Source organism: Hydra viridissima, unplaced genomic scaffold, assembly GCF_058129835.1.
Source record: "Hydra viridissima isolate aposymbiotic clone 2 unplaced genomic scaffold, HvirCarnegie_v1 scaffold_3, whole genome shotgun sequence".
Classification (NCBI taxonomy): Eukaryota; Metazoa; Cnidaria; class Hydrozoa; order Anthoathecata; family Hydridae; genus Hydra; species Hydra viridissima.
The window spans coordinates 12,870,007-12,887,500 of NW_028324302.1; the positions used below are offsets into that span (position 1 = coordinate 12,870,007).

Sequence of the window (17,494 nt, forward strand, 5' to 3'; positions counted from 1 at the left end):
AAAAGCGTATAAAATAAGAAAAAGTGAAAAAGTAAATCTTCCTTAAAAAAAAACCTTTTACACATCTTTACAATTTTACAGTCTTATTAAACAGTACTTTGCTAATAAATTTTTTTTTTAATACTGTGCTCATCCCTATTAACTTTATATATATATATATATATATATATATATATATATATATATATATATATATATATATATATATATATATATATATATATATATATATATATACAACTGAGTCAAGCACGGGGTGACTTCGGCCACTTTTTGTGATTTTGTTTCCCTGCAAATTATTTACTTGTTCACTTACAATTAACAAATCAGAAAAAAATGCATTAGGCAATAGTTTATTAAAAGAACTAAGCACAAAAACAAAAAAAAATAATTTTCAGAGAAACAAAATCACAAATAAAAACTAAAGTCACCCTGTTGGCCAATTCACCCTCAGTTGACGGTATGTGATTGGTTCAGAAGTCATTGAAACCTTTAACTTCAAAACTTTACCCTTAAGTCCATTAAGTCTTAAGAAGTTGATAGTTTTTTCAAAGTGATAAAATGTGCTTAAATATTTTTTATGTATTCATCATTATTTATTATGCCGGCAAATGTTAGGTAAATATAAATCATTGTTTAGATATATATATTTTTTAAGGTCTGTTTTTTAGCTCCATGGTCTATTATTTATTTGAAATGTAAAATGTTGTCTTTATTTGTATCCTAGCGGTCCAAAAAATACACTGTGGCATTTCAATCAAGTCATGACCATTTTAAACATTTTCTCTAGCTTTACATTGGGTTCGTTTTTTAAAACTAATTTTCAGAGCTTTATTATCTTTGTCATTAATATAGCTAGAGTTGTTTTTGGTGATAATGTTGTTGTTGTTGGTGTTGTTGTTGCTGCTGCTGTTGTTGTTGTTTTTGTTGTGTTGTTGCTATCATTATTATTGTTATAATTATTATTATTACTATTATTATTACTATTACTATTACTATTATTATTACTATTATTATTACTATTATTATTACTATTATTATTATTGTTATTATTATTGTTATTATTATTATTATTATTATTATTATTATTATTATTATTATTATTATTATTATTATTTTTAATATTAATATTATTGTTATTATTTTTATTATCAATAATATTATCAATTATATATATGTAAAGATGATCATGGAGACTGGTAATGACGATTTGGATTGCTTTGAAAATGAAATTTATAAAGATGATATATCTATCAAAAGGTACTATTTTTTTAAAGTTAAAAATATTTGTTTAGTAATTCAGTTTGAACTTTAAATTGTGTGTGTATATATATATATATATATATATATTCAAATGTATCTGAGTTTAAACTATTAACAATTTCAGTGACAGTGATCTGGAGGAATATTTATACAGTCAAGTTCACTATGCTTCTAATTTAGATATTGGTACAAATATCTTTTTGATATATATAACTTCTGTAAGGATTAAGCATTAATTATCTTTGCTTAAGTGTTTGTTGCCTAATCAGAGGGAAAAATTAAATTTGTTTCTGAACCTCTTTTTAGGCTCACAATTAGATGATAAATCCACTTCTGATAATGAATATCCAGGTCTGATAAAATTGCACATCTTTTTACTGTTTAATTTTTATTATATATTTATTACATGTGTCTTCATAATTCCTAATAATTAGATAAAAAATAAACATGTTTGTTTACTCTTATTTATTATACTTAATTCAATAAAAGTGGTTCAAAGTAACGTGTCTTTCTTCTGGATTGTTTTGAATAAAAGAAAAAAGAAAAAGAAGAAATAAAAAAACTAAATCCCTGGCCTTTAATTGCAGCTATGTAAATCTGAAAGATATTCTTTTTAACAATAAATATGTTTATCTATAAAGATTCATGTTTATGAATAAATAATCATCTTATTTCATGAACTTTTTTCAATTTTAATTTTTCACTATTAAAAAAAAAAAAAGAATACTTTACTATTAAGTTGTATGAGTTTTCAAATTATGATTAAAATTCATAATAAGATCATAAAAATGATTTAAATGTTATTTTTAATTTAAAATCCTGATTATTTCTTTGATATTCTCTTTTTTTTTTCATTCCATTTTACATTTTAGAAATACAAAAGAGTGATTTTTTTGTTCTTGGTACAGCAGAGAAACATGCAAATAAAGAGATGGTGAAATCGGTTTCTTGTAAATTTTAGTTCACTTGTTACATTTTAAATATTTTACATTTGATATATTTTATCCTTTTTCAAGGTATATTAAATATACTAAATGTATCACTGTATAATTTGGCTATCGAAATTTTAAACTTAAAAGATAAGTTTGATGCTGATATGTAAGTCTTTATATACTTTCAATGGATGTTTATTGTTTTTTTTTTTTTTTGTCTTGCTGTGTTGTTTAGAATTGTTTTAATTGTGAGTGCAATATTTTTTTTGAATTTGATAATAAAAATGTTTATGTTTTTTGCTGCTCTTTTATTTTCTTAAAGATATAGAAAACTTTAAGTGATTTTATAAAATAGACTAAAAAAGTATTAAAAATAGCATTAAAAGTATCCCATGCTAACAGATATATTGCCAAAAGTGTATAACTTATAAACTAATAACTCTAACAAGACATAACAAGACATAATTGGCCAAAGAAGCATTAGAGAAATCCTATACTAGCAGACATTTTAGTAAGATGTCTACCAGTATGAAATTTTAATGCTTATTTGACTGAAGATTAAAGGAATTATAATTAGGGGCAGCAGAATAACTCACTTTGTCTATCCTTTATTATTATTATTATTATTATTATTATAAAATATATAAATTACAACACTGTTAAAAAAAAACTTTTTTTTCTTTAGTCATGCTTTTCGTTAAAATTTTATAAACAATTTTAGTTTTGTACCATCAGCTGTGCAAGAAAATGTTTCAGTAGTTTTTACCAATGCACTTTTTATAGTATAATATAGTTACTATTTTGCTTATTTATGTCTCTCTCCCTTTTTTTGTTTGTTTGTTTTGTAATAAAAAAATGTGATTTAATGATTTTTTTCCTAAGTTTTCTATTAAGTTGTTCTGCTGCAAAATTCTAAATATATCCATTAGTAGTAAGTACTTGCAATAGTTTTCCATTGCCAGCTTGCTTTGATTTCAACACCATTTTTGAATTTTTTCTGTTTTCCTAATGCTGAATAAGCTTTTAGTTAACTTTACTAATTTTCTGAAAGCTTAACCACTTTGTTTTTAAAATCAGGACTATAAAATGATTACTTTTTAGAAGATATTTTTTAACAAATAAAATTCTAATGAATCAGAAAAAGTTTATTTAAATGCATGTTGGTCACTTACTGTATGCATCTACTATTCCTGCATTTTTTTTTTATTCAAAAAGAAAAACTTTATTAACCATGTCAAAAAAGTTAAAGTTGGAATGTCATTTAAGTTGTTATCTTTTTACTAGTTGTAAAACATATAAATTAAAACCTAATATATTTTAGCTTAGAAATAAATTTTTACTTTATGTAATTTAAGGATATACATTAGTATCAAAGATACATTAGTATTCTCTTTTGATTAAAGAATAAATAACAAAGTTAAAAGTTAATAAAAAAAAAAAAAAAAAAAGAAATTAATAAAAAGAAATAAATTTCAGCTCTAGCCATATAAGTCATGTATAAGTTAAATTCTTTTTTTTTTTTTGACCCATTCTAAACAGCAATTTGTTTTTCTATAAAAATTTATTCTGTATTTTTTAGGTCACAATCTATGGCAGCTGGATGACTTGGATATGCTAGATGATGTTTGTTTGTTTTTTGTTTGTTTATTTGTTAACTTTAATATGAAAGTTAATACATTTAACCTTTTTATTGAATTTAAAAGTTTTATGCACAGTAAAGTGAATTAGTTCAGCTCATTTAGCAAAGTGAAACTTATCATTTGAAACTTCTTCAAGTACCATTTAAAGTTAAATTAGAAATAGTAAGATAAAAAAGACTGGGGGTTATTCCATATGAAATCACCTAGTTTTTCAAAAGTGCCCCAGGGTACCACCCCCAATTTACTTCAAATTTTGACCACCCACAGCTTTTGTAGAAAAAACACAGTCCTGAAAATTTCAGCTTGATTCACCTAACCATTCAAAAGTTATAATTGAATCAATATAGACCGAAACCAGCGAAATTTAAGTATCTTGAGCTTATCGTAAATTTTTTTTGATTTTTGACAGATTATAACTTTTTAAATAAAATAGATGATCACTTGAAATTTTCTATGGTAATAGTTTATCACCCAAATAATCTATTTTTGCAGGTGTTTTGGACTGGTTTTAAACAATTTTTGAGTTCTTGTACCTCAAAGTTGCTAATTAACTCAATATTAGACAAAGTTTTTGAAACTTTAATGCGCTACAGTTCAATACCAACAGACAAGCTATGCCAATATTTTGTCACTTTTGTGTACTTAGAGTAACCACTTGCAGAAAAATTTAAAATTATGTGTTGAAATTTGTTTTAGCACTTGCAGCAGTCTGTTAAAATATGACTTTTTTCAAAAAATACGATAAATTACATTCACTTCGTAGGCATAGAAAGTAGCATAGACAGTTAAAATAAATTATGAAACTTTTTACTGGCGAGGTTCCATATATAGACAATCACCAAAAAAAATTTAAAGACCTATACTCTATCTTATGACATGATTGTAGCCCTATGACTTAGGTGTATAATTTTGATTTTTCCCTGAATAAATACAATCAGTTTTCCGTAAAATAATGTTATCAGTGTCTTAAATTGTTTGATATGATTTTTTAATATATATTTGTTTAATTTTATACATGTAATATAATTATAATGATATAATTTACTTCAAGAGTTTGTAGTAAAATCTAAATCTGCACAGTATTTTTTGGATTTTATTATTTTAGTTTTTATTACTGCAAGAACCAAAAACTAAAAAGTTTTGTGTATGCAGAAATAGTTATATGTATAAATAGTTTATTGGTTGCATTTTAGACAGTTTTAATCACATTTATACTTGAGAGTTCATTTTTACTGATTTCATTACTGGAAAAATACAACAAAGTTATAATTAACCCTCAATTTTAATATTTTTAAATTAGTTAAAAATGTCAGAGAAATGTTGTGTGGGAAGAGTTTTAAATGAACCTTGTGATAAAATGTCATATTGTAGAATGGTAGGAAGAATAGTACTAAAAGATACTGATATTGAAGTTTTAATTCAAAGGATAGGATACACTTTTGAACCAAATGAGGAGATATGTTTTCATCATGAAAAAGCCTATATTTCTAGATATGAAGCACTTCAAAAATACTGTTGTGATCCATTTAAAGTCCACAAGAAAAAAATTATCAAGAGATTGTGTAAAGTCAACATATCAATAGCAAATCAGCTTAGGATCAAACCTGGTCAAAAAGTTTGTACTAACTGTTTGAATGAATTCAAACTTGAAAAAATTACAGAAGTTAGTCAAGATGAAGCTGCTGAAGAAGATTTTAGTTGTTCAGACCTTGATAAGACAGTTCTTAATAAGAGTGTGTCTTTATTGGAAATATCTCCACTCAAAAATGTAAGTAGGCGCGACAAATTAGGATATGGAAGACAAAAGGTTAAAAAAATTGCAACAAGTATGACAAACCTAGTAGCGTCAGCATTGGATATAGACCCAAAAAATATAGAATTGGAAAAAGAGCTAAAATGTATAAAATGTAATGATTTAGACAAACTGTTGGATGCAATAAAAAACAAAATGAAAATAAGTTTGAAGGAAGAAAAAGTTCAACTACTAACACTAACTTCTGATAGTTGGTCAATTGAAAAAACTTGCAAAACATTTTCAGTTTCAGAAAATCTTGCTAAGAAAGCTCGAAAGTTGAAAAATGAAAAAGGAATACTTGCTAAACCTGAGGCTAAAATAGGACAGCCATTGGAAGATATTGTTAAACAAAAAGTTATTGAAGTTTATGAATCTGAAGAGTTTACAAGACAATGTCCAGGAAAAAAAGACTTTGTTTCAATGCGTATAAATAATGCAAAAGTTCATAAACAAAAACGCTTAATATTAGTTCGATTAAAAGAACTTTATCTTGAGTTTAAAAAGCTATACCCTGCACACAAAGTTGGATTCAGCAAGTTCTGCGAACTAAGGCCGAAGTGGTGCATCACAGTTGATAGTAGAGGAAGTCACTCAGTTTGCGTATGTTCTTATCATCAAAATGTTAAGTTGATGTGCGCTGCTTTACCTAAGGGCCATTTAACATATTACAAAGATTTGATGAAAGTATGTGTTTGTAATATAGATAGTCGAAGCTGCATGTTTCATCTATGTTCTAACTGCCCCGTTAAAGTAAATTTGAAGACTTACTTGGAAAATGTGTTTGAAAATAATGATTTTGATTTTGACGATCAGATCACATACAAACAATGGGTGTCAACTGATCGAACTGCACTTGTCACAGTCCAAACAAGCATTATTGAGTTTATTGAAACTCTAAGTGAAACTTTGTATGACCTTTGTCATCACCACTTTATCAAAGAAGCACAATCCTCCTACTTATCAGAGGCAAAAAAAACATTAGATCAACACACTTGTCTTATTCTTATGGATTTTGCAGAGAACTTTAGTTTTCTTGTGCAAGATGCTGTACAAGGGTTTTACTGGCTAGCCGATCAAGCTACCTTACATCTATTTGCTGTTTATTACAAAGATGAAAAAAATCAAATTAAATGTGAATGCTATTGTACAATATCTGACCATCTTCGCCATGACCAAACAACAGTTCATTGTTTTCTCACAAAGTTACTACCAATGATCAAAATCAAACTACCCACAATCAATAAAGCAAAATACTTCAGTGATGTATCACAGTACAAAAATTACAAATGTCTGTTAAACTTAATGTACCATCTTGAAGATCACAATATAAATGCTGAGCATCACTTCTTTGCTACATCCCATGGCAAAAGTCCATGTGATGGAACAGGAGGAACTATAAAAAGAGAAGCAGCAAAAGCAAGTCTACGAGCAGTAAATGCAAACCAGATTCTTACACCAAATGAACTGTTTCTATGGGCTGAAAAAAACATTAAAGGTGTTAACATATTTTACATTTCAAGTGATAATATCAATAACCATGAAACTTATTTTAACCTAAAGAAACAATATGAAGAGATGAGCACAATCCCAGGCACAAAAAGCTATCACAGTTTTGTACCAGGTGGAGACAAGTTATTTTTACGGAGAATTTCTAGCGATACTGTCTTTGATACCCTTTTGCTGAATAATATTAACTTGGCAAAAAAAAATCCTTCAATCTTTCAACCTGGTAAATACATTGCATGTTTTTACGATGATGAGTGGTACATAGGGCTTGTGCTTGAGATTTGTAATGAAAACCAAGATGTTAATGTAAAATTTATGCATAGAAACAAATTAAATTTAAAATGGACTAATGATGCATGATCAAGTCAGTGTTGGGTTCCATTTGACAAAGTAATATGTCAAATAAATGCTCCAGCCATTAAGGGTAGAAGTGCTCGTAACTACAAACTTGCTAATAATGATTATGACAGTATCATGAGTGTTGTAAATCAGAGATAAAGAAATTAGTGTGCTTGTGTTTCATGTGTATATACACTTCTACTTTCAGCATTTTTGATTTTTTTTTTTTTTGAAACGTAATATAACTTGTGCTATTAGGTATCCTTTTAAACTAAAAAAGCATTGCACTCAAAATGCTAAAATTATGTCATAAGATAGAGTATAGGTCTTTAAATTTTTTTTGGTGATTGTCTATATATGGAACCTCACCAGTAAAAAGTTTCATAATTTATTTTAACTGTCTATGCTACTTTCTATGCCTACGAAGTGAATGTAATTTATCGTATTTTTTGAAAAAAGTCATATTTTAACAGGCTGCTGCAAGTGCTAAAACAAATTTCAACACATAATTTTTAAATTTTTCTGCAAGTGGTTACTCTAAGTACACAAAAGTGACAAAATATTGGCACAGCTTGTCTGTTGGTATTGAACTGTAGCGCATTAAAGTTTCAAAAACTTTGTCTAATATTGAGTTAATTAGCAACTTTGAGGTACAAGAACTCAAAAATTGTTTAAAACCAGTCCAAAACACCTGCAAAAATAGATTATTTGGGTGATAAACTATTACCATAGAAAATTTCAAGTGATCATCTATTTTATTTAAAAAGTTGTAATCTGTCAAAAATCAAAAAAATTTACGATAAGCTCAAGATACTTAAATTTCGCTGGTTTCGGTCTATATTGATTCAATTATAACTTTTGAATGGTTAGGTGAATCAAGCTGAAGTTTTAAGGTTTGTATTTTTTTCATAAATACTGTGGGTGGTCAAAATTTGAAGCAAATTTGAGGTGGTACCCTGGGGACCATTAGGTGATTTGATATGGAATGACCCTGGGAGAAAGTTGCTATTTTTATAATACAACAACCATAAGTTGAATAATTGTTGATTTTAAATATAAACTTTTTTGGTAAGGAAAAAAAAAATACTTATAAGTTGTCAATGTTAAAGGTGAATTAGAAATTTAAGTAGAAATAATTTTTGCATTAATGTTGATTCCATCAATGTTAAATCTACATTTTGGATGATTGAAACTTGAGTTTGTAGAAATTTTTAGCATATAGGTTACATTTTTTGTTTCATTGTTTTAGTTGCATGGTAAGAAGGAAATTTAAGGTTTATTTAAACAATTTTTGTTGTTATTGCAAAACTTATATTTGTATTATACATCCATACCTTATGTAAGTGCCATTATATTTGTATTATACATGTATAGTGTCACCATTATCTTTTATATATTTATAAGGTAGTAGTACTTATAACCATTTTAAAAACAGTTAAAGTTTTTTTTTGAGAAGCTAACTGAGCGGTCTCCTTATTTTCCAGAATGATCCTCAAAAAAGCTTCAAGCAAGTTTCAAGATACTATGTAACTTCAAATCTTTTACCAAACATGTTCTGCTATAATTGTGATGAAAGAGGTCATCTTTCAAGAGACTGTCTACAGCCAAAGGTATAAAACTTCAGTAATTGTTTTTGTGTGCAAACAAAGTTATGTTTCTAATTAAATTAGTTTGAGAGTTTTTTCCTAATGCAGAAAATGATGGTTTGCTATTTGTGTGGCGGTAGTCATCCACGTCAAAAGTGTAAAAATGATTTATGTTACAATTGCATGAACCCTGGTCATATATCAAAGGTTTGTTTTTTTTCTTTTTACATATGACACAATAGAGTTTTTTTAATTTTGTAGAAATGTTGATGTTGATATTCCTAGGATTGTAAAGAACCCCGGTCTTCATTTAAAATGAAATGTTCAAGGTGCAATTTTCAAGGACATTTAAAAAAGGTACCCATGTTGATGTTTATGATAATTATGATATTTGGGTGCTTGTGTTATATGATGTTTATGAATGTTGCATGGGTGTTTATGATGAAGTATGAATGTTTATGCAAATAATCATTATGGAAATATCATGAACTTAGACTTGTTTTAAACTTATGTTAGTTAAAATGATATTTCCATAACAATTATTTTCATTAGTATTACTTTAGAATTGTCCAGAGATTTGGCGCCAATACCATATAACTGTAAGTTGATTAAGTTGTTTTAATTATTGAAATGTGAAAAAAAAAAAAAAAAATCCAGTAGAAAAAAAAGTTATGCTTAATATACTAAACTATGTAACTCTAGCTGTGTAAAAAATTAGTAAAAGTAGTATCGTTTTCAGAATTAAAAAAATTAATTTCATATTGCAGACCCTCTCATTTGGTGAGTTTAGATGAAATTAGTACTCAATAAAATTTTTTGATGCAATCTGATGAGGGGAAGTGGTCCCCAAAATCAATTTATGAATCCCTTACAGAGACTTTTAAGAGTTTGTCTCCAAAAGTTGGTAGAGAAACTGGCATTAATCTTCATTCTTCACTTATAATACATTGAAGTCTGTCACTAATTTGACTGTTTGTTCCATAGCCAATGAACACTCATGGTGCAGGCTGTCTTAGGTGCAGCTTTATAGCCATTAAAGATGATAAAGATGTTGAAAATTCGTTTGGTAGAGCAAGAGAGTCAAACAAATTTTCATCAACACATGACAAAGAGCAACACCAATTGTTGGGATCTGACTGTCCATCCACATTTGAAAGCAGATGACCAATGAGCCTAATATATTTCCTAGAACATGTTGCTTTTGTAACAGCTTGTGATGACTTCTTCCAAAAATGGTTACATTAATTAAATCAAGATCATTTTGCAAATAATTTATATTCAGAAACTTATTAAACAGTTTCAGTAAAAAATGTTGTATTGCCCCTCAATTCACTTTTGTGAAGCTTACAATAATCACAATGAATTTTTTTTCCATACACTGTTCACATAAAACAAATTGTTAAATATTTTGAGTTTTAAATTTTTTAAAAAGTATTCAACATGCAGCAACTGGTGTGTAACTGTTTAGCTGTAAGTATGAGGAAAATAATGAAAAATAAATCTAATTTTTTTTTAGTTAATAAGTGTTAAAATAAAACAATATTATTAATGAGAAAGATTTGAAATTAAAATTGAAAATGAAGAAGTTTCTTAAAAATGTGTTACTTTTGTGGTACAATGTAATGATTTTATTACTGAGATAATGATTTCTGTAGCATCAGTATGATATTGGTAGTAATATTTTGTTTGCAAATTGTGCTTGAAATAAAAAAAAAAAATTATCAGAATTTTTAATGAATTTGGATTACTTGAAGTTTTGACTCTTGGAAACCACTTCCCCTTATCAGATTCCTTTCAAATTTGTATCAAATAGTCCTTCCATCAGGCCTCGCATAGTGAGAGGGCATACCATTTGAAATTTGAGGTAAAAAGGTTTTCTATGTAAATGTCTACCACCCTATGGGATACTGAAAAAAATAATTTAACTAATTTGTTTTCCAATTTAAATCTTACTTCTTGAAATCTATTCCATAACATTTTTGCTCTAGTAAGTTCACTAAATTCTTTTGCATTTTTTATAATCATTATTATTCTTTGGTTAATAGGTTAAAGGTGGTATAATTTTGAAACCGCATAAAAATCAAGTGAATGAGAGACGTTATTGTTATAACTGTGCATCTAAAAGGCACTTTGGGGAGGTTTGTCTTTTTTTACTTAAAATTACATATATAATAAGTATTAAAAAGCCCTTTATTTACTATTTATAAATGAAAATAGGACTTTTTTTATATTTAGGAATGTACAAGTAAAAGGTTTTCTAGTAGATCTTACTACTCTCAGTTTGTTGTCAGTTATGATAAATGTAGCATAGAGACAACACAGAATATCAAATCATATGAGAACAAAAAAATTAGTTCCTTAGAAAAGAAAGCTGACAAGTTAGATGGTGCATGTTCTTCATATCATACAAATAATCCTTACAAAAGTAAGAGATCAGATGCAGAAAATTCAAAGGAGGAAAGATCTAAAAAGTTCAAAAGCACAAAAAAAACAACAGAAACTTCGTGTTTTAAAAACACTCCTGACCAAGTAATTAAAAAAGATGAAAGATCTGATAAGATCAAAAATGAGAAAGTTGTATCAGAAACCTTGAACATATTAGAGGAAACTGATCCTAAAGAAAATCTAAAGTCACAAGTTTCCACTTCGAAAGATGTTAAAAATAAAAGTACAAGTTTGGAAATAACAAAAGAGAAGGAGAGTTTGACTGCTAATAATGCTTGTTATAAAAAGTGTAATGAAGAAAAATATATGGTAACAGATAGAATACAGTGTCACTCATCTTTGTCAGAAGAGAAGAAAACTAAAACAATCTGTCTCGAAAATAAAAATGCTAATAGGAAGAGGAAGCACAAACTTAAGAAGAATGAAGAGATATCTAAGATGGACAAAGAGTTACCTAAAATTAAAAAGAAAAGTGAAATTGAAGAAGAAAAAGAAAAAACTAACCAAAGTAAGAAAAAGAAATTTGAAGAAATTGACAAACTTCAAATACCAAAAGAGAAAGAACGAAAAATCAAAAAAAAAAAAAAGAAAGAGGAACGCCTAAAAGACAGGAAAGAAAATTTCAAATTGTTAAAAGATCTCAGTTCAAAATTTAAAAAACGCAAAATTGAAAACATGTGGTTGAATGATGAAAATCCTTTACCAAATGAAATGCGATTTTCAATGTTAAAAGAGTTTGGAATTTCTTGTGACGAAGAAAAGGCTGAAGAAGAGGAAGTAGCAATAACAAATACACCAAGTAAATTAAGTTATGATTCTTTTGAAAAAAAAGTTGATGTGAAAAATGGTAATGAATTCATTGCAAATGGAGACTTTATTCCTGTGGGTTTAGCAACTGAAGAAGAATTAAGGTGGTTACTTTTTGTCATTTTTTTTTTGTAGTGTGCTAGTGTAACACTTTTTCAAACTAATAGTACAAACATTTCCAGCTTCATTAAAGATGCTAAAAAGTTTGGAGCAAGGTATAATCACAACCGTAAAAAAAGCGGGAAGAAAAATCTGACATCAAATACTATTTCTCAGTCAGGGAAAAAATCTTATTTGCAGTCAAATCTCGATTGTAAGTACCTTACCTAAGTTAACTAATTTTAAGGTATTTAAATTTTTTAAGTTATGAAAAAGAAACTTTTGTTAATGATTGAAAATGTTTATTTCACTTTACAAAAAGAGTGTGAAGACTTGAAAATCTTCTAAATACCCTAGTATAAATGAAATAAATAGAAATTTTAATCAGCATAAATTTAAAAAAAAATGTTTTTATTTAGCTGTCATATCATTTTTATTACATTTTTCTAGCGGTTACATTAAAAAAACTACGCAATATTATGCCAATCTCGGACACTGAAGAAGAAGTCCATACAAGCTCTCGAGAGGTGATCTTACGATCCGATCCAAAGATCAATGTATCAAGTGAAGTTGTTGCCTTTGACTGCAGCTTAAATCAAGAGGAAGTTTCAGAAAAAAATAATTGTCGTTACGGAAAAGTGAATAATTTTTCAGTTGAACAAATTTTTTCATTGTGTAGTTTCTTATCAAAACGCAAGAGTATTATTTTCTTTAATAAAACTCTTCGATAGGAGAAACAACTGTCTTTTCGTATATTAAAATCACTTCATTTTTCGATTTTAGACATGCTTAACACAATACAATCCAAACGAAGTACATCAAGAACATTTGATTACATACGGACTTATTAAACCCACTCACGATTTTAGAAGAGTCGTTGTAAAAAAAACTTCTGAAAAGGTAATTTTAAAATTGGAATTTTAATTCTTTTTCAAATTTTCAAAAAAAAAAAAAAAAAAAAAAAAAAGTTTTCATGGAATACGACATATTTTTAGGGTTCTTGTCGAAATGATGAAAATCTGAAAAAGCGTTCAAACCAAAATTGGGCCCAGTATGGCTCAAATAACAAGAAAAACGGACAATCAAATTCTTATAAAAGTAAACTAACATTCCGCGGTTTCCAATCAGTTATAACGAATAAATAGGAAATTATTTTTTAACTGTAACACATCTAGTGGAATACTTATGATGGAAATTTTTTTTTAAACTTACGATGGAATATTTATTTTAAAACTTATAATGGATGTTTTTTATTACTTGGAAGTATTATAGGCTTTCTAAACTGTTTCAAAATAATTTTGTAGAGGTAGTTATAATTTTTAATAAAATTAGTTATAAAATTAATTTAAACTGTGAAGCTCCATAAGTTTTTAACTCCATAAGTTTTTGTAGTGAGTTTGTGAAAAGCATAAGCAGTAGGCGAGTGGGGAGAATTTTGCTGATTTTCTTCCGATGTGTATGATTGAAGTCAATTTAAATGTTGGACTTTGGAAGACTTTGGAAAAATTTAAAAATTTGCATTTTCCCAATTCTTATTTTGCAAAGAAGATCCCCTAAAAAAACTCCCTCTGATCATTAAAAAGATATTTTTTAAGATATTTTTAAAACTGTTTAACTTCGAAATCGTAAACTTTTTGAACGGAATCAAAAAGACCAACTCATTAAAAATTACAAAATTACAACAAAAATTAAAAATTACAACAAAATTTTCGCACCGGATTAATCAATTAATTAGAAAATAATTGATCCTATATAAAATCGTTTAAACTTTTGTGAAACCTCTTAATTTATATCACCTACCTTTTAATGAAATTTCTGAGTAAACAGTGATGAGTCGAAACCTACTTTTTTTTATTTTATTAACAAATAACCTAAATTTACTGAATTAATTTACTGAATTAGCGCTGCGTTCAAGTAAAGTACTGGAAGCTGATTTTTTTAATGATTTTTGTAAAGCTAACCATGGCATTTTAAAATTTTTCGAACGAAAGCGATGATTTGTTAAGTTTGATTTGTTTTCGAAACTTTTTTTCAGCAAAACATCGTTACGAAAATACCTTTAATAAAAACCTAACTTTCGGGATGTCTGGATGAAATATTGTGGTATAAATGCATTTTCTTTCATGTGTAATATACCGAGATGAGTGAACTAATTTCTCAGTTTTGATAACTTGATTAATGGCCGAGAACTATTATTTCTTTACGATTCGATAAATCAAATAACCTAATTTTTCCTTATAAGAGCTACCCAACATTTAATGTAGGTTGGGTTGGAATAAGGCAGATGGAGAGGTCTGCAAAAGTAATCCTAGTAAATCCTCGATGTCTTAGCTGTGTTTTTCTGTCTCCCTTGAGTTTGCTACAAAAGCAAACTTTTGTATTCCTCTCCATCTACAATATAAATAAGAGAATCCGATATTGTGTAAATAGAAGCAACATTTATGAAGTCAAATAACTGTTGAAGACGCTTTGCAAAATTCTGATTATTGCAGAAAGAGCGGTCATTCTTAAAATCAGCTATGCAGCCGATTAAAAATCCTGAATCGAATGCAGTACTAAATCTAAACAAACGAACAATACTGACTTTTTTAAAAAAAACAGAAAACAATGCTACCCTTTTCTTTGGGATTTCTAACTTGTACTGCGGAATAAAATGTTTTGACTTTATTCTTCATCTGGATTACAAAATGCAGAAAAGGAAATACTAGGCCCAGAACAATTGAGAAAAAGACATTCGAAGAAAGAAGATACCTAAATTACATTTTAGAGAACAACTAAGCTTTCCTGTTAATATACCTAAAGCTGGATTTGGTAATGGCAATGTTAGCTACACTGCCAGAAGGGTATTTGAAAATCCTCTGCATATAAATTAAGTCGATTTTAAAATAAGCAAGAGATTGTATAATGTTCTCATTACTATTGATGAATATGATCTATATTGCACTGAAACAACAAATCTTAAAGTGAATATATGCAAAAATTGCTATTATATAGTTGTTGAAGGTATATTCAGAGCAAACCCAGAAGAGATAGAAAAACAGATTAGAAATCCTAGCCTTTAACAAAAAGCAAAGACATCGAGGATTTACTAATAGGAACCAGATGCACTTACTCCTCATCAGATCAAATCTAAAAACGTAAATCATAAGAGTTACCAATGAAGTGATAAGAATAAAATGTAAGTTTTGAAATACATGTAAAAAAATGAAGCGGCGATGGTCCTAAGGAATTATTTTTTAGTGAACCTGTAATTAAGTTATTCTATATATGCTCTGCCTCGAAATTTTTCTTACTGAGTACTTAAGCTATCTCTAGGTTTCTTTTATTACTAAAGCCTTTTATACGCAATTAGTGAATCATGAGAGGTCTACAGATTTATTTAAAAAAAAAAAAGTTGATTTGATTTTTCCATTTCATTACAGATATAGAAAATGGAGAATTTAAAAAGTGAAAACACAAATATATTTTGAACTCGAATATGGATGTCAAAATTGAACAAAACTCTTATATAAATTATATCTTTGTGAATATCAACAAAATAATTTTTCTTTGCATTTAAACAAAAAAAAGTAATTCACACCGGATACTTGCTAATCGAGACTTGGTAAACTAGGTTTTGTCAGTTGTAATAAGTTCACGTCGACCTTTTTCATAAATTAACCGTATATAATTTATCTAACAAGCGCAAGGTTTGATAATTATATAAATTACCTAACGCGTGCAAGGTTAAGCATTGCTAGTTTACCACATTAGATAAGCTAAACTTGAGAAAAAACAAAGAAATGGTACAATTTCTTTTCGATTTTAATAAGTAAAATGTGAAACTTTCTTTTTAAATTAAATACACTCTGGTCTTCTCATAAAAATAAATAATAATTTTAAAACCCAATATGTATATTGTTTTCTAAATAAACTAGAATAAACTTTTTGAAAATCACACAGTAATTTTCAAAACAAGAAGCGCTGACGGAATGATTTGAAGTTTCAAACATTTAAGACATTCTCCAAAAGAAACAACAGGAAATATTGAACACTTTGCCACAAAAAAATGCAAGGAAAAAATAATATTAACAAAAAGATCGTAAAAAATAATGCAAAAAAAGTAAATTGAAAACAAGAATGCAAAATGTTGCGTCTTACATTTTTCAAACTCATTATTTTCTTTTTAGTTATGCTTTTGAAAAAGCAAAAAAAAAAAAAAAAAAAATCAGTGGTTAAAATATGGCCCAAGAGCAACAAAAAATAACGAAAAAAAACGAGAAAATCTAAAAAAAAACAAACAAACTACAAAATGTAAAAAGGAAATAAAAAGAGAACATCAAAAAGTAGTTTTCAGTTTTCGAAGAAATCTCTAAATAACAATAATAATAATAACAATAACGGTTTATGATTGCGATAAGTTTTTGATACAACACGAAACTTATCTCGCACGATATTAAAAATCAAGAATATATTAAAACTGTTAGCTATAATAAAAGCGTATTTGACTAAAGTATTTGGGAGAGAAGGAAAAAATACGCCATCAAGAACCATCTAAAATAGCTGATGATGCTGTACTATAGTTTTGAGAGGGTTCGCTTTTTGGCACTAGCACGTCAACGCGTAGTGTTGAGAACTTTTCTGGTGAAGTCGTGTTTTTAGCCTTATGAGTACCCTTTACAGCTTTATTCTGCGCTACAAAAGTGCCTGTTTTATGCATATTCTTTGGAGATAGAATAGAAGATTTTTTGGGGGAGCTAAACTGGCCATTTGAGTTGTATAAGGAACTGTCAAGTATCGCACGTGTTTCAATGCTCATTTCTTTTTCATCGTCCGAAGAACTATTTGAAACAATAAATATAATGACAAGATTTTTTTGGCATAATCTCAACAACTTTAAGTTTTTCATGTTCAACCTTAAAAGCTAAACGATACTCCAATAGTACGTTTTTTAAATTACGAAGTACGTTTCGATATTAATAGATACTATTACTTTTTTCTGAACTTGCCTATTGGTGACAATATTTTTAAAACAGAGAACATGATAACTTATTAAATACTTTGTAAGTTTTCCAAAATTTTTCCTTTCTCTAAGCTAGCTTC

General features: G+C 27.7%; 3 protein-coding genes across 6 annotated transcripts in view; 2 read left to right on the top strand and 1 right to left on the bottom strand.

The window, feature by feature from the left end:
* Positions 1-434: 434 nt before the first annotated feature.
* LOC145202551 (uncharacterized) lies at positions 435-13,705 on the top strand. 3 transcript variants are annotated; one of them, XM_090081800.1, is made up of 17 exons: positions 435-618; positions 728-801; positions 1,184-1,260; positions 1,388-1,449; positions 1,570-1,614; positions 2,136-2,213; positions 3,775-3,818; positions 8,960-9,085; positions 9,170-9,268; positions 9,347-9,418; positions 9,625-9,660; positions 11,107-11,199; positions 11,297-12,417; positions 12,496-12,626; positions 12,863-13,050; positions 13,196-13,312; positions 13,408-13,705. In XM_090081800.1, the coding sequence occupies exons 3-17, from the start codon at positions 1,184-1,186 to the stop codon at positions 13,555-13,557; spliced, it is 2,439 nt and encodes an 812-aa protein (XP_089937926.1). In that variant the 5' UTR covers positions 435-618; positions 728-801; the 3' UTR covers positions 13,558-13,705. The 3 variants fall into 3 exon arrangements, with proteins under 3 accessions (XP_089937926.1, XP_089937928.1, XP_089937927.1); XM_090081802.1 differs by having other exon boundaries at positions 453-618; positions 2,136-2,361; XM_090081801.1 differs by lacking the exon at positions 728-801 and having other exon boundaries at positions 453-618.
* LOC149891078 (uncharacterized) lies at positions 5,013-8,553 on the top strand. Its single transcript, XM_090081803.1, has one exon. It carries the CDS (start codon positions 5,142-5,144, stop codon positions 7,494-7,496), a length of 2,355 nt encoding a protein of 784 aa, XP_089937929.1. The 5' UTR covers positions 5,013-5,141; the 3' UTR covers positions 7,497-8,553.
* A 2,490-nt stretch (positions 13,706-16,195) lies between the features above and the next one.
* Positions 16,196-17,494, bottom strand: part of LOC145201647 (serine/threonine-protein kinase 32A-like) — an 8,138-nt gene continuing 6,839 nt past the window's right edge. Inside the window, exon 11 of one of the 2 annotated variants that reach the window (XM_090083086.1) lies at positions 16,196-17,232. In XM_090083086.1, coding sequence (XP_089939212.1) covers positions 16,935-17,232 — 298 coding nt within the window. In that variant the 3' untranslated portion in view covers positions 16,196-16,934. The remainder of the gene's footprint in view (positions 17,233-17,494) is intronic. The other variant, XM_090083087.1, reaches the window with a different exon arrangement.

Coding starts and splice junctions, on each gene's coding strand:
- LOC145202551 (XM_090081800.1), top strand. CDS start 1,184: ATGATCATGGAGACTGGTAATGACGATTTGGATTGCTTTGAAAATGAA. Junction 9,086..9,169: donor GAGACTGTCTACAGCCAAAG/GTATAAAACTTC, acceptor TTCCTAATGCAG/AAAATGATGGTTTGCTATTT. Junction 13,313..13,407: donor TAAAAAAAACTTCTGAAAAG/GTAATTTTAAAA, acceptor ACATATTTTTAG/GGTTCTTGTCGAAATGATGA.
- LOC149891078 (XM_090081803.1), top strand. CDS start 5,142: ATGTCAGAGAAATGTTGTGTGGGAAGAGTTTTAAATGAACCTTGTGAT.